Genomic DNA, 16,031 nt, shown 5'->3' on the forward strand with positions numbered 1-16,031 from the left:
ATACTCTACGAACAAAGCATGCCATCTGGCACCCTAAATGAAAACTCATGTTATCTGCATTATAAGCCAAATGGCACTTTAAAAAACAGTTCCTTGGTTTCTATATTTAAGAAAACTTAATAGATATTCTATAAAAAAAAAATAAATAAATTTTTAAAAAATCTGAAAGCTTTCAGATTTTATATATTACACCCAAAGTGGCCTTTTTTAATGTTTTGTGTGTTAACTTTATTTATTAAATATCATGATGCTCTTTGCACTTAAACCATACAATTAAATTCAACAGCAATATCACAATAGAATTAAAAAAAACTTAAAAATTTCAGATTCTAAATTATGTCCAAAAAGGCATTTTTTTAACATTTTGTGTGTTACCTTTATTTATTAAATATAATGTTCTTCGCACTTAAACCATAAATTTCAGTTCAACAGCAATGTCGCAAGGTATTTAAAATGAGCCTATCTTTAGAATTTCCGATACACAGTTTCATGGGCTTTAGCAAAAAATAATTACACGAATAAGGATATTTATTTTTGTTCTTAAAAATACTGATCATTTACAGAAGCATTTGTTAGTCACAGTATTCTAGACCCAATTTTATTTGGATCTCAGCAGTACTTTTTATAGCATTTGCATGTGTTTAGTTGACCAATAAAACATTTAACTGCTATTACAATGTTAAAATGTAATACAAATTTACCGCATAAAGTTTTCAACTTCAATATAAATTATTAAATCTTGGTGGATAGTTCAGAAAAATTATAATTTTTATGGTAAAAATAAAGCTTTAAATTAATTTTAAAAATGATTAACAAATTATAAAATCTAGTACAGTCAAAAGTCGTTAATTTGGACACCCATAATCCGGAATGATCTATAATCCGGACCAAAAAGCTACAAACTTTCTGCGCATGCGTCGCATTGACACATGAGCGTAACACCTTCACAGCTGCGAAAATGCGTGTGCGCATGCGCATAATACGTTTACGCTTGCGTGTTTAATGTATAACGGACGGTATAAGCTAAGCTAAAATTATCTAATTCAGTTAATGTTGCAGATTGCATTGTTCCTTAATCTTTGATTTGGATCCGGCTTATTATTTTTTGCAGACTGTTAGAGCAATTTTATAAAAGTAAGCTTGAACTTTCGATTATGTCAAATAGAATTTCCGATATATATTTACTAATATGTAAAAGATCTACAAAGCGAAAGTATGTTTCGAAGTCCATTAAACAAAAAGTGAAATTGCTGCAAAAAATGGATAAAGGCATATCCTTCATTTCTCTAACCATTCCGAAATCTGTTTATCAATTTCATGCTGCTCTGGGAGGGGGGGGGCGAAACGCTGCGGTGCGCAATGAATTGGAAGTTAATGTTTTTATTTTATTTGGCTTATAATTCCTTACTAAATGTAGTATTTCATCTCGATGTACTCTGTCTTTGATATGATTTAAATCAAATTCCTCATCATTATAATTCGCTTCCGATAAAGAAGAAAGTGACACAGAGGTTATTGAAAACGAAAAAATTTCGATTGACAAATTAGTCGGTATTCTCGACACAGCAATTATAGGACTTGAACAGGGGAACTTTGTAACTGAAGAAGAAATTATGTCTGTTTACAAAATTAAAGAGAAAGTATTATCACATAAAACGAAGCAACTTAAACAACTTGCATTGAAAGAAATGTTTAATAAAGTAAACAAATAAATATTAAGCTTTTTTTTTTTTTTTTTTTTTTTTTTTTTTTGTAAATTTTGATACCCTTTAGATCATAATTGTTCTTTATTTCATAAATTACGGTTTCGTATTTTTAATTTTATAATTTCCGCATGCCATTTTACCAGATTTAAACTGATGATCTATAATCCAGAAAAATCGATAATCCGGATTCGCCGAAGTCCCGACGAGTCCGGATTAACGACTTTTCACTGTATTTTTAAAATTTAACAACAAATTAAAAACAAATATGCGTATTAATTTTTTTCAAAATACTTACGTATATGGGTTTTCATCATCTGTGCTGTAGCTTTCAGCATATGCTGACTCTGAATCAGATGCCAGATCATTGAAACCTGATGATAATGATGATAGTTGACTAAGTGAAGAAAAACAAGTTGAAGTTAAACCACCAGGACGACCTGTGGAACCACTTATTGTATAATGAGAACGAGAGGAACTGAAGCGGTTTCGTGTTGGAAAACCATGATTAGCATAACGAACTGTATCAAACACTTTACGACTATGAGACCTAAAAACAAGCATGTATTTCAACATAAAATGCAATTTAAAATTTTAAAATTGCTTTATAACATAGAAAAGATAATTAGACTTACACATTTGTTAAAACAAATATTCCCAACAATATTATGAAAAAAGTACAGATATTATCAATTTTCAGTAGCACAAACACATCTATCTTCAAAGTGAGAACGTTTTACCACTATGTCCTTCTGTACCAGCATTTGAAATGATTTTTGAAGCTCTTTTACAGAACTTACTCTAGATTTCCTTCAAAACTTAATATATTTTTTAATTTTCCCAAACTGGAAAACCAAGGAAGTCAAGTAACTGTTTACTACAATAAAATTCAATAATTATGAATCACAAAGCCTAAATAATAGAAATAAACTTGATTAAAGACTCTTGAATGATCCTTTATGCATATGGCATCACTCACAAGAAGAGAAATTGGAAAGAAAAGCAAATGTCTAGTATTAAACTATTTCTACTTCAAATTAACTGTAATACACACACATTTATTGCAATAATTTCACAACCAGCTTTTGTTGCTGGTATTATGGTGTTTTGTTGCTGGCTCTAGTGTTATAATTGTTTGTTTAACACATTTAGTGATGCTGGTCATTTCTGTTTCAACAATTTACCAATCTGTTAATCAAAACCGTTAAATTGAGCATTGCCATTAAATGTCACTGAATGGTAAGTGTGAAAGAACTAGAGCTTTTGTTTTGGAAAAAATTTGGAAATCAGAAATAGCTGTAGTTGAAAGTATTATTACATAACAGCATCTGCTGCAAACTGAGGTTCAAAATAGTAATAACGAAACTCATCTGATGTCTAAAAAGACCTCTAGCACAATCCTGTCTTTCTACAATCTGCAGATTTTTGATTATATAGAGAATTTGCTAGCTCCCACACTTAGTGACTTTGATACCATTCCTGAAGATGACTAAAAATGTTGATGCCATTCAAAGATTTCTGAATGGCACAAAGAATTTTTGCCATAAAACTGCTTTGACATATCTCATGTTTCTGATGAACATTTACACAAAACTTAGTGAACTTACACTGCACAACAAATCCTTAACTTCATGCACTGCCAACTATAATGTATGTGACTTAAAATACCCTGACTCACTTGAGGGATTAGCCAATTTAATTGGGAGACACTGCTTCCATGTAAAGGAACTGGACTATAATTCTACTTTAGAATCACACAGCAGATCTGCTACATATGCATGAATAATTCATTAAGGATTTAGCTTCTTCAAAATGAGATACATAAATAAATAAAAATAATATATATATAAATACATATATATATAAATAAAATATTAAATATATAAATGTTAAGGTATAAGAATCTGAGGAACTTTAGTCAAATGAGCAATTAAGACATTGCAGTCATTCCTAGTGCCTTCACAAAAACCCACATAGCAAACCAGTGTTCTAAGACATCCTCCAAATTAAAAATATGTGCATTTCAGAATCAAATAGTTAATCTGTTTAAATTTTTTATATGAAAAAGAATCACCACCTAAATAGCTCAGCATTAAAAAATAAAAAAAATATTCTTTAGATAATTTTAAAACTGAGAATCAGATGTTAAGAACTTCAAAGAATTAATTCATTTACTTTTTCCATGGGTTACTGAAAATATGTATTATGATAAAAATACCAATAATTTTGGTCATAAAAGAAAACTTACGGCCTTTCATCAGAAGAATAACCATCACTATCTCTTCCTAATGACTGTTCAAGTTCGTTTGCAAGAGAATCAGGATTTATATAAGGACTGTACATTCCAAAATTCTGCCATGTATTAGCACTAGGCAGACGATTTCTTTGAGCTTGTTTAACTTCGGCTTGCATCTCTTGAAAGGCAGCCATAAGCTCTCCATATTTTTCCTTCATATCTATAAGCTCCTCTGAAAGTTCATGTTGACATTCTTCAGCAATCTCCAGCTTACTAGCTAAACATTCATTGTCGGCTGTAACCTTTCATAAAGGAGAAAGAAAAAAAAATTATGCAATTTAGTGATTTTTATACAAAGATTTTAAAATTTCTTATTTACCAATATAACTCATGAAAAGTCAGCAAAGATAAAATACTTTCTGCTTTACAATCTAAAAATATTTTTTACATAAAAAGATAAATATATATGAATACATATTTCAAAATCATTCACATAAATATCTAGAGACTGTTATGCATGCATCATTCAAAAGTTTTCTCTAGCTAATGATTATCAGAAAAGAGGAGAGGAAAAGAAAGAAGGGGGAAAATACTGAATTTCTTTGTAGCTTTATATGATATTGTGCATTAATGGGCTATAATGGCATAAGACTGATTATTATAAAACTACCAATTAGGCGAACAATTTAATACAAATGAGTTTTATAAATAAAAATATAAAATGCATTCTGTTAAAGATTTAATTCTTTTTGTTAATTCATAAAGAAGGAGGCCAAAGAAATAACAAATTTACTCTTTTTTCTGCAAGTAATTATTTCCTTTCCTTATTGGTGTTCTTGAATGAATAACATAAGTTAATAATTTATAAAACGTGGCATAACAGGATTTGTTATGGGAATTTACCTGTAGAATTATTGAGAAAAGATGCAGAACAATAATAATAAACTATTGAAAAAAGCATTACATTTTTAACAATTTCCCACTTTGAATCCTTCATAAAATTCAGCATATCCTGATATTATAAGCCAAAACTCTTATTATATTCATGCCTCCTGGTACAAATTGCTTTGGCTGTATATGAAAGACTATAATTAAACTGGACAGATGGTCATAATGCTTTTACTTATTAGTAGACATATTTCTTGCTAAAAAAATACTACATTGCAAACTTTGAATAGCTTTCTAATTCAAAAACTTCTTGATAAAATACTGCCTTGATAATTAAAAGTATTAAGTATGGGTCTACAGTCTGTTTACTGCAGGGTTTCATGAGCCAATCAATGACTTGAGAAAAAACCAAATATGTGCACAATTTTATATTTATATTTTCATCTTTGTTCCGCTTAAACTATAAATTGAATGCTTTTTTTAAAATTAAAAACATACTGAAAGCAGTTATATTTAATGCCGATGCCAGTGCAACTATGAAATTTAAATTTCATAACTTCACATTCTTTAAATTTTTAAATATTTAAAATGAATTATAACTAAGCACTGTGAAATAAGTAATACAACATTAATCAAAAGCTTTGATGCTTTCAATGTATTAATGTAAGAAATGATGCCTTTTGAAAATGTATTTCAATGTATGAAATGCCTTTTGAAATTAAAAATTTCAAAAGGCATTTTTATTTCATTTTAGACAACTAAGGTTTTAAAGAACTAGAAATAAAAAAATATCATATATATAATAGGTTGCAGTAAATCATGACATTTATCAGGGTTCGTACGCTTTTCTGCACACGGAAATTAAGGACTTTTAAGGACCATTAATGAAAAAATTAAGGACCTATCAGCAAATGAGAACTGAACAAATTCAATTAAAAATACTATCTGTGCCTGAACTTCACTTTTGTAATACCGTCCTAAACATAAAAGTAGGATGCATTACTATTAAACATAACTTAATTAACATAATTATTAATAAGTTATAGAATAAAACTTATGAAATTTATCAAGTAGCATTAAATATTTTACACTTATAATAGTTGGACATATTAGAAAGACGATAAGTGACATTTTATTTACGTTTTACTAACAGTTAGATTTATTAAGATTTGTTGTTTTACTTCTAAATTAATAGTTAGCTTTATGTTGATTTTTTTGTGTCTCATTTTGGACAGGAACTAATGCAGCAAGTATGTGGAGAATAAAAACACACTCTGTCTTACACTCCATACACCTCAGTTTAAAAACTATCCATGCGAATTGCATTCTGGGGAGAAAACATAAATGGGAAATTATAGTAAAGGCTGAAATTATAAACAACTGGGTAATTTACATAATAATAACTGTACATACTAATAGCAGTACATATCTTTGAAGAATCTTTCTTCAGTATGTTTCCTTTTAGAATTTAAATTAAAGATTTCTATTATTCTAAAAACACTAAATTTAGCATAGAAAAAGCTGCTATTTTATATCTTTAGTAATATGAACATTCAGAAGCAATATAAAATATATATGGTAAGGGCTGGTTACAGAACAGAGACGGTGTGGCAGAATTTTTAAAATTTAGTGACACACCAAGCAACAAAATCTAGAAATGGCAAAACTTTTAGAATTTAGAGCACGCATTGGAAGCAGAATTTAGGATCCGCAGAGATTGCATCAGGTGGGAAAATGCCTAGCGCCAGTCCTGTGTATGATGCATTCAGACATATAATATGAATCATTTAAATTGTTAGTTTTCAATTTCTTTACTAAGAAAAAAATTTCTTTCTATAATGCCTGTCTTTCTGATAAGAATAAAAGCATTTTTGATATTTTCCATGTGTGTGTCTAGTGAAAATTAGAGAAAATAAAGGAAAGATAAACATGTTAAGAAAAAGATTCTAGTATCAGAAGTAAAACATTCAAATATGTTTTCTTTGTTCTTCCAGACCTTCTCCAAAAAGTAAGAAATACATCATAAACTTTCTGCAAAATACAATCGTTACGTGTTACTAGCATGGAGACATTTTTCTGTAATTTTCTAGAATCTTGGGTCTATAAATTTTGCCTTCAAATCCTTCTAAACTTTCCAAGTTGCAATGTCTAAAATCTTAAAGAAAAATTCTGTAACAGTAAAAAGCCAGAAATATTTTGAGAAAAAATATCAGAGGGAAAAGGCATAAAATTAATTTTATAGAGAAAACTGAATGTTCTGAATACTCTGAGATAATTACATTGGAAAAACTCTTACCATGAAAAAATTTAAAAAGGCATTTTAAATTATTTACATAGCTATTTTGCTTTTGCTAAAACTGTTTCGTATACCTTGCTTATTTTGCAGATTCAAAATATTGTATAATAAGTGGCCAAAATGGAACTTTATAACATGACAGTAAAAATTAAAAACGTTTTATTTTAATGTTATTTTTTAAACATAATTTCAATATTTTACCACTATTTTAATGAAAATTATCCATGTTACAATGTTTTAAAAAAATGTCGAAAAATTCCCAGATCTCGAAATAAAAAATTTTTTACAGAAACTGATCTTAAAATCGCCACAATGCTTATAAGTCCCCGAATTCAGAGCCGTTTAATAAAATAATTCACATCCCGAAAAGCCAAAAGTTGTTTAAGAGTTCTTCATTAGAAAAAATGAAATCATTTAAAAATACTTATGCTGCACTTCTTTTACTATAAAACTTGAAAATCCCACGATTTATATTAGAAATAGGAACGAATTATAACCCATTCAAAGACAACCATATCTGTCAGTTGAATCGCCAAAAATATTCCTCCAAAATGCTAATTCACACTCAAAATGGCAGTCGTAAAAACAGACAGCTATTTCCGATGATTAAAATTAAGGACCTTTTGCCGATTTTGGCCAAAATTAAGGACTTTTAAGGACCAAAAATCGATTCCAAAAAACTTAAGGACTTTTAAGGACTCTTAAGGACCATACCTAACTTTCACCTACATGGTTATGCCTAACTTTCAAAGGTCATTTATTTATATAAAGAACAAAGATCAATCAATGATATACTGCTCATTTTGTCTAAAATCCTTCCATCTTTTAATAAATCTTCCATTTCTTTATAATCCCTACCTTCCATCTTTTAGTGAGCTTTTCCTTGTTCACAGTAGGCGGAAAACTGAAAAAGTGCTGACCTGCAGCTTCATATGAATCAAACATTATACCATACAGGAAGTTTTAAACTGAACAAAACAAAGGAAATCTGACAGCTCAAGGTCAGGCAAATGTAGTCGTTACAGCAATACATTCTATCCAAGGCTCAATAACTTTTGACAGATGATCAAAATTGGCTGTAGTCTTATGCTGCTGTGATGGAACACAACTCCTTTATATCAACAAGCTTTGAATGTTTCTGAATGACGGACTTATTTAAATATCCATTTGTCAATAGGACATTCAAAATGATTGTCTAATTTCTTAAGCATGGGCTTAAAAAAAAAAGGTGACATCTTCAATTTTCCACCCCAAAGAGTTTCTCTATCTTCCTTTGATGAGTATTAGCATATGATTTTGTTTCAGGAAAATAAATACACCGGAACTACACTAGAAAGTTTGTGCAGCACATTATTGTAAACAATTCACTTCTCTTCATCAGTTATCAATCACTTCAAAAAAGGTTAACTTTTCTTCCATTTAATGAACATATCACAGAGGTTTAAAAGTACTCTCAGATTAACATCTTTGAATTCAGAAGGAATCCAAACATCAAATTTGCCTGTGTATCCAGCTTTTTCAAATGGTCATAAATACTTGAATGATGGAAGTACGATGCTTCTGCAATCTCTCATGTCATGTATTTGACTTGAATAATGCTTTTATTTTGTCATTACCAATGCCAGGGGGGGTCTTCCTGACCCAGAAGCATCCAGATCAAAAAATCACCACTAAAAATTCAGAATTTCAAGAAACACTTTTGCAGAACACAGCCACCATAAACTTCACACAACTTCTTTACAAGCTCAACACATATTCTTCCTTTTACGTAAGTAAAACAATAAAATATTGCAAAAATGACCACCTTGGTATTCCATTATCAATTTATAACAAAATCTCCAAAAATTCAACCAAGTCACTAAAGCTACAATTGTCAGCTGTCAAATGACAAAGTAATAACATAAAAATGAATGACTAATATTCTCAAAAATGAACTAGCATCATTTGCTGTACAAAAGCATCATGAATTTTCCAACACCCCAATACATATTTACATATACAAATGCTATAATTAAGTAAACGTGAGTAATGAAATCAAATAATTCAATTTCATTAATTGCAGCCTAATAGTTGCTAAAAAAAAGTAAGCAAACAAATTTTTTGCCAAATTGTTATTTATATCTCATGAAAAGCAAGGTGGGGATAGGGTTATTTCAAATAATTGGTTAATATAAGAAAGAGATAAAGCAATTATGATAAGCTGCTGTTCATCATCAGGCAGCAGACACAACTACATCATACTTTGCCGCTCTTAATTAGGTTAAAGCTATTCATTAACTTAATTTTTTAAACAAAATTATAAGCCTTTTTATTCAGCATATAAATGTTAATGTTTCCCAAAATCTTTATTACAAACACAATTTATTTATAGCAGATGGAAAATATAGCGAACTAAAGGTTGCATTCAGTATTTTTAATTATTATTGCTGCCAATTATTTTAATTGTTTTAGTTTTATTTTTCAGAAGTTTTTGACCAGCTGAAGTGTCATTCTCACCTTGGCTTCTGAGTGGGCAGTGTAAAGGAATTATTTCCAAACAGATCATTTCTGATTGTGAATTTTTATAGCCTTAAATTTTATATAAAATAATTGTTCTCAAAATTAATTAAAATCTTATCCGGAAATATATGAAAGTGGCAGGTTAGGTTACAATTGCTATCAGTTCCCTATTGAAGAAACATTTATCATATTCTCTCAGTTCTTTCTCATTACATCTCTAAATTATTTAAATGTTGGCTCTTTTTATTTTTATTTTATTTTTATTTTTTTTTTACCATTTAAGCTTGCATTTAATAAAGTGTAAAATATAATTTTACAATTTTAATAAAAAAAAATTAGCTTACATATAGGTAGGTTTCCTTATACACTGTGTGCACAAAAGTCTATCTGGCCACCCAACCTTTATTTCTGAAGCCATTAGTCAACCCATACACTTCCTATTACAAAAATGTTTTAAATGATACAAATATTCATGTTTTGGCATTCTTAAATCCTAAGAAATCAATTTTATAAAAATTACCAAATCTAACTTTTTATACATTCTCCCAGTTTTTTTTTTATTTAGGAAATGTTATACTTGTTACAAAAAACAAAATTAATAAAAGATGGTTTAGGTACAATAAAAATTGACTGAAATATTTAATATTAAACTTGAAGATCATAATCAGGGATCATGCATAAAATGAAGAGCAAAATATTATTAAAAATAAAATTTCAGTTTAGAAAAATGTTTATGATGGTAAGAGATTAAACGACAAGCAATTCTGTGCAGATTATTATAAAAAGTATTGATCAGTATAATTTTTTTAAAAAACAGAAGATCTTATTCATAAAATCTTACAGAAACTGTGCTCTAGTAAAGACTGACAGGTTTCAGTACTGGCATGTAGCCAACATGTAATATTTTTTGTATTAATTTAAAAATGAAAAATATTGGTAGTTTAATAAATTTTTTGTATGACTACCAGATTAGGATTTTATATTAATAAAACTTAATAACATACTTTTAAACTGAAAACTCATAAATTACTAGTGTGAAAATTCTTTTGCCATACCAAATGTGAAGAGAATTATAAAGACAACAGAGTAAATCAGAAAAAATATTATTAAAAGGGAAAAAAAAATCAGCCTCAAAGAATTTTAATTTATTCCTTAACTGACCCCTCAATGCAAATTGAAAATTTTGAAATTAAATATCTCCATCAATTTTTTCAATAAACATTGCATTTTCCTAAAAATATGTGTAGCGACTTTAAGAGTATATAAAAAGTTAAGATTTCATAACTTTTACAAAACTGATTTAGGAAAAATTAAAATGCTATGACATGAATATTTACCCCAATTAAAACATGTTTGTAACTGGAAGTTTAAGTTTACAATCAATGATTGTGAAAATAAAGGTCAGGTAAGGACATTTTGTGGACAAGGTTTGTTTGTGAATACACATATATATAAGTAAGCAAAATTGCTTACTGGACATGGTCTGTTTGTGAACATACATACATATAAGTAAGCAATATAGCTTACGTTTATAAAATATGATGCCACAGTTTTTTGCAGAAGAATAAAACAATTCTTCATTTAGTCATGCCAAGAAGAATATCGGGTAGATATTACTGAAGTGAAAATTACAACTTGCTTGATGTTTAAAACATCATTTTTATTTTTAACAGGAACAATTATTCAGAAATAGATTTTAGTTTAAATTGGTGCAACACTACTGGTATTAAACATGCCCATAATTTCTATTTTACGTAATAGAAAAAGAAGCTTAGCGAAGAGACATGATTTTCCAAGGCAAAGCAAGCAACAAAAGAAGTGGTGCATAATAACAGCAGTAGTGTTTATGAGCTTGGAAAGCTTTTGTTTTAATCCTGAGCAGCAACTGGCTAAAATATTTTGCATTGTGCTTACTGCAAGGAAAGCATGAAGAAAATGTTGCTACATGCAGTCTAAATGAGGGGATGCATGCAATTAAAATTAAGAATTCAAACAACCATTCCAATTAAATTTAATTTGGCAATAAATTTTTCTTCATACTTTGATATTTTACTTACACACATTTATCATAGTGTATTTCAGAGGTTCGCAGCCATAGTACATTTCAATTAAGTCAGGGTCGAAGAGGTAACAGATGTGATGCAGACAGCATGATAGATGTCATGAACTCTTAGGAAAACCATAAAATCTTAGGGTAAGCACAATATATCGTTATTACTTGATGATTATGCTGCTCAAACATCATATTGAGTAGCACAGCATAATGGGGTAATCTGTTTCCCAAAATTTTTAAATACGCACTCACATTTTTTAAACAATAGAGAAATAATGTGAAGCAAGAGACATAGTTTTTTACAGCAGCAGAAGGTAAGAAAAGTAATGCGTATTAACTGCAGTCTATAAGCAAAAAGATCTTTATTTCAATCCTGAGCAGTGATTGGGCTAAAGATTTCACAGTGCAGAGAAACTGTAGGGAAAGAGTGACATAACATGCTGCAGGGAGACAAAAAATGGTGTAAAGCGTATCACTGAAGTGCAGATGCGTTTAATTAAAATTTTTAAATCCGATGGTCTGTTGCAAAGTGGTTCCAATTAAATAATTTTGTTTCATATTTTATGTTTGCGCATATATGCACCATGGAGATGGGAAATAGAGGAGAGACCCAAACTGATTTTTCCCATACATTTCTTTACAGCAGTCAAACACCTCTCTTGATGACCAATATATTCAGTGACTTGCCATTAAGATGAAGAGGTTTTAACATGATCAGAGGTAAATATTTTGCATAAATGCTGTATAAGTATAAATGCATATTTTTCTTTTTCTAAAATATTTCAGAGTAAGTGAAAGAATACATTTTTAAGCAGTATTTCATTCTGAATGGAATTAAATGCTATATTTTTCTAAGAACAATTTCAATTTGAATTTAATGTTTTCACCATTTTCTGTTCATTACATTAGAAAGAAATTTTAAGGTAATTCAACTATTCAGTTAATAACTACAAAAATTAAAGTGAAAATTTATTTTATTGTTAATATTAAAATAAAGTATTATATCTTTTCTACTTACAGAGCTTCTATCTGAAATACTTTCTCAAATCTGAGATGATTTTCAGCTTCTAAGGAATCTTTTAAATCAAACATCATAGTCACTCTATAATTAATGCTCTGTCTGGTTATTATAATATGTAAGAAAATAATTCTTTTAATACTTAAAAAAAAATTTCCCTTGATTTCAACAATACACATTCTAAAATTCTACTTTACTACTTGCTTAAGTACACATCTCATACACTGTGTGTATCACACCTTTTTCCAGTAAAAAGAATTCTTGCTTAAATAGTTTTATAAATTTACAAAACTTCAATTTATGTTTACAATTAAATGTTAAGGTCATTATATAATTAGATAATATTTATAATCATTATAAATATATATATATATATATTTAATAAATAATTTGATATTTATATAATTTTGATATTTGGAACATAAAATAAAAAAAAGCAGATATAGTTAACAGGGGCATCGAAAGAAGTATACAAATTTTCACACTTACACCAGTTAGTTATAAGAAAACTGAGCTCTAAAGGGCATTTATTTTTGCAATTCCGACATTTTAAATGTGCCCTAAGTTACTTATTACTCTTTACATATAACATAAACATTTTGCTAAAATCTATGTTTTTGTAATCCAGTAGCTTAGAATTTTACAAGACAAATTCATAACGAAATTCATTCATCATCAAAATTGCTGTTTCAAGTTATTGAAAGATAACCAAGATGTAATTGTGTGGAAATGCCACTAAACTATACAAATTGTTTTACCTATCTCGAATTTTTTTTTTTTTTTCTCTCTTTTATGCAGAAGTGTTCCCACTTCCGCGCATGGAAGTACCATCAAACCTCACCAGCACTGTATTAACCATAGTGAGAAAGCATGTCCTTTCATTCTCACCACCATCACACACATATTTTAATGACATCAATTTTGAAAACAAAACATTTTTTGTTCAAATATTATTGTTCAAATCAGTAAAAAATTTTCACCTAAATATAATAAATCACTAACATCTGAGACATGTCTTCTTCATTAATTCCATCAGGCATCAGAAGATAGTTTAAGCTAAGTAACTTTTTTTAATAAATAACAGCTTCAAAAAATGTAACTTTTCACACATATATTAGAAAAAGTAGAGAGGGAAGATGTGTGGGATGGATGCACTCAGCTTATAATGCTTAATAATGTTTATACCCAAAACATCATGTGCAGTGAAGTTTTTTTAATTAATTTCACTGTTACACTGTTATTTCATTAACTTTGCACTGTTACACAAGGTTTAAGCTACATTGGAAAATAAAAGAATAAAACAATTCATCCACCTTCATTTAATATTATTTATTTATTACTTAATTTCATTTAATCCTTATCACCAAGTCTCAAAATATATATCTAACTTTAAATCTAGACATATTCTCTACTTTTTAATTCTTCCAATCTCATTTAAATGTAATTCTTATCTACTGAGTTTCATACTTTTGCTTAGTCAATTCATTAGGGAATCAAGGGTTTACTAGTAGTCACTAAAATAGTCTAAAAAGTTTCCAACTAAAAAATCAATAACTGATAAAAATGTACAACTTCCTCTCTTGTAAAAGCATGAAATATTTTTAAAAGAACAGTTTTGAGGGAAAAAAATGTGTTAAAAAAATTTTGGGGGGCCATTATTACAAACCTGATTTTTTAAATACGCAAAGAGAAGACAGAGGACTTACTTATTACAATAGTGATGATATTTATTAGTGTTTGAAATCATAACTCATTTAATCATGTTTTCAAATTGCCTACTAAGAAAGAGACCCATCAAAATATTTGGTATGATGCTTAAATAAAAAATACAACAAAATGTTTTAAATAAGTTATATATAGCAGAAAAATATTAAATGAAAAAACTACATAAACTATCAAACATTTCCCACCACAAACCAAGTTCCTTTTAAAGCAGCACTACGTTAAACAATAAAATTACCTTTTATGCAAATATTAAGTATGTAACTACTAGATATTACTGTGTATTTTTTAATAAAAAATATTAAAAGGTTTATTTCTTACATCTCGTAGTTTCCGTTGAAGATCAACTATCTGTGAAAGCAGCTGAGTGATTTCTTCTTGCTGACGAATATTATCTTCAGTCTTTTTGCCTATTTCTTCTTGTAAGTATGACAACTGTTTATTCGCTTCAGCTAATAGAATTATCATTATAAATATTTGTTTTAAAATAAAAACAGTTAGATAATTTGAAAAATTTTAAATTCCAAGACTACTTACTCAGCTGCTTCACACAATCAGATATTAGCTGCATTTCTTTCTTTTCTTCGTTTTCAATATCAGCCGTTCTTGAAAAAGCCTAAATATACAATTCAAACAGAGTTTACAGAGAATTAAAATTTATACAGAATATTGTAAATGAAATAGCATCTTATAATATTCTACAGAAGTCAGCTTTTAGTAACTAATTTACCTCAGATCGAAGTTGGCTATTCTCCTCTTGCAAGCAACTGATTTTTTTATTGAGTACCTCCCAGCTGACAGAGAAGCCCTTTTCTTTACTGAATAATAATAGTAATAAAAAAGCTTGTATAGTTTTGTGTACATGTGTAATAAAACCAGCAAACACATATAATAAAAAAAAGACTAGAAAAGTATAATAAAAAATCATCTTTTATTTTGCAAATAACAAAACTCAGAAGAACTTGAACATAAAAATGGACAATTAAAAAGTAAATTGCATATATGACAACCTAAACCTATGAAAAGAAGTAAAATTTAATTAATTAGTAAAATTATTATATGCATAATAAGAGGGCACAGAATTTTCCTTGTAACATGTTTTTACTGAGAAGCAAATTTTCACGCATAAAAACACACACACATACAATTTTTTTTTTTGTAGTATCTTGCCTCTAGCAATTAAGTTTTTATTCCACATACTTTTGCTTTTACCTTGTGGAAATTTGCAAATTCTACCTCTTCAATCCATTTGCAAAATGTAATTGTGTTGGATGTATGTTACTTATCTTTATAGATAATAAAAGTGTTAATAAATGCGCTTTATTAACACTTAAAATAATAACAATATTTATTAACACTTAATAAAAGTGTTAATAAATGCGCTAATTAAGCATTGGACGCAATTAGCAGTACATTAGCTTATGATAAGTGAATTCAGATCCAAAAGATTTCTTTAAAAAAATTCACATGAGTATTTTATACTTACCTTTAAATCACACAGTAAATAATATTTATGTAGATTTAATGAATATCATTGTTTAAAAACTGATTTTGTGTTCATTTTTTTAAATTTATTTATCTTGTTTTTATACAAATAGTATTATATCATTCTAGGT

General features: G+C 28.5%; 1 protein-coding gene across 4 annotated transcripts in view; it reads right to left on the minus strand.

Annotated features, from left to right (window-relative positions):
• The window catches only part of milt (trafficking kinesin-binding protein milt), a 131,407-nt gene that overhangs the window by 34,215 nt on the left and 81,161 nt on the right, over positions 1-16,031 (minus strand). For all 4 annotated transcript variants that reach the window (XM_085815297.1, XM_085815296.1, XM_035370931.2 and 1 more), the window contains 5 exons: positions 15,146-15,233; positions 14,953-15,031; positions 14,737-14,867; positions 3,952-4,241; positions 2,002-2,253 (listed from right to left, as the gene is read on the minus strand). In XM_085815297.1, the coding sequence (XP_085671423.1) occupies positions 2,002-2,253; positions 3,952-4,241; positions 14,737-14,867; positions 14,953-15,031; positions 15,146-15,233 (840 nt within the window). The remainder of the gene's footprint in view (positions 1-2,001; positions 2,254-3,951; positions 4,242-14,736; positions 14,868-14,952; positions 15,032-15,145; positions 15,234-16,031) is intronic.

Source organism: Stegodyphus dumicola, chromosome 4 (genome assembly GCF_044657685.1).
Source record: "Stegodyphus dumicola isolate Sdum_Otavi_A_Nest chromosome 4, ASM4465768v1".
NCBI classification, from domain to species: Eukaryota; Metazoa; Arthropoda; class Arachnida; order Araneae; family Eresidae; genus Stegodyphus; species Stegodyphus dumicola.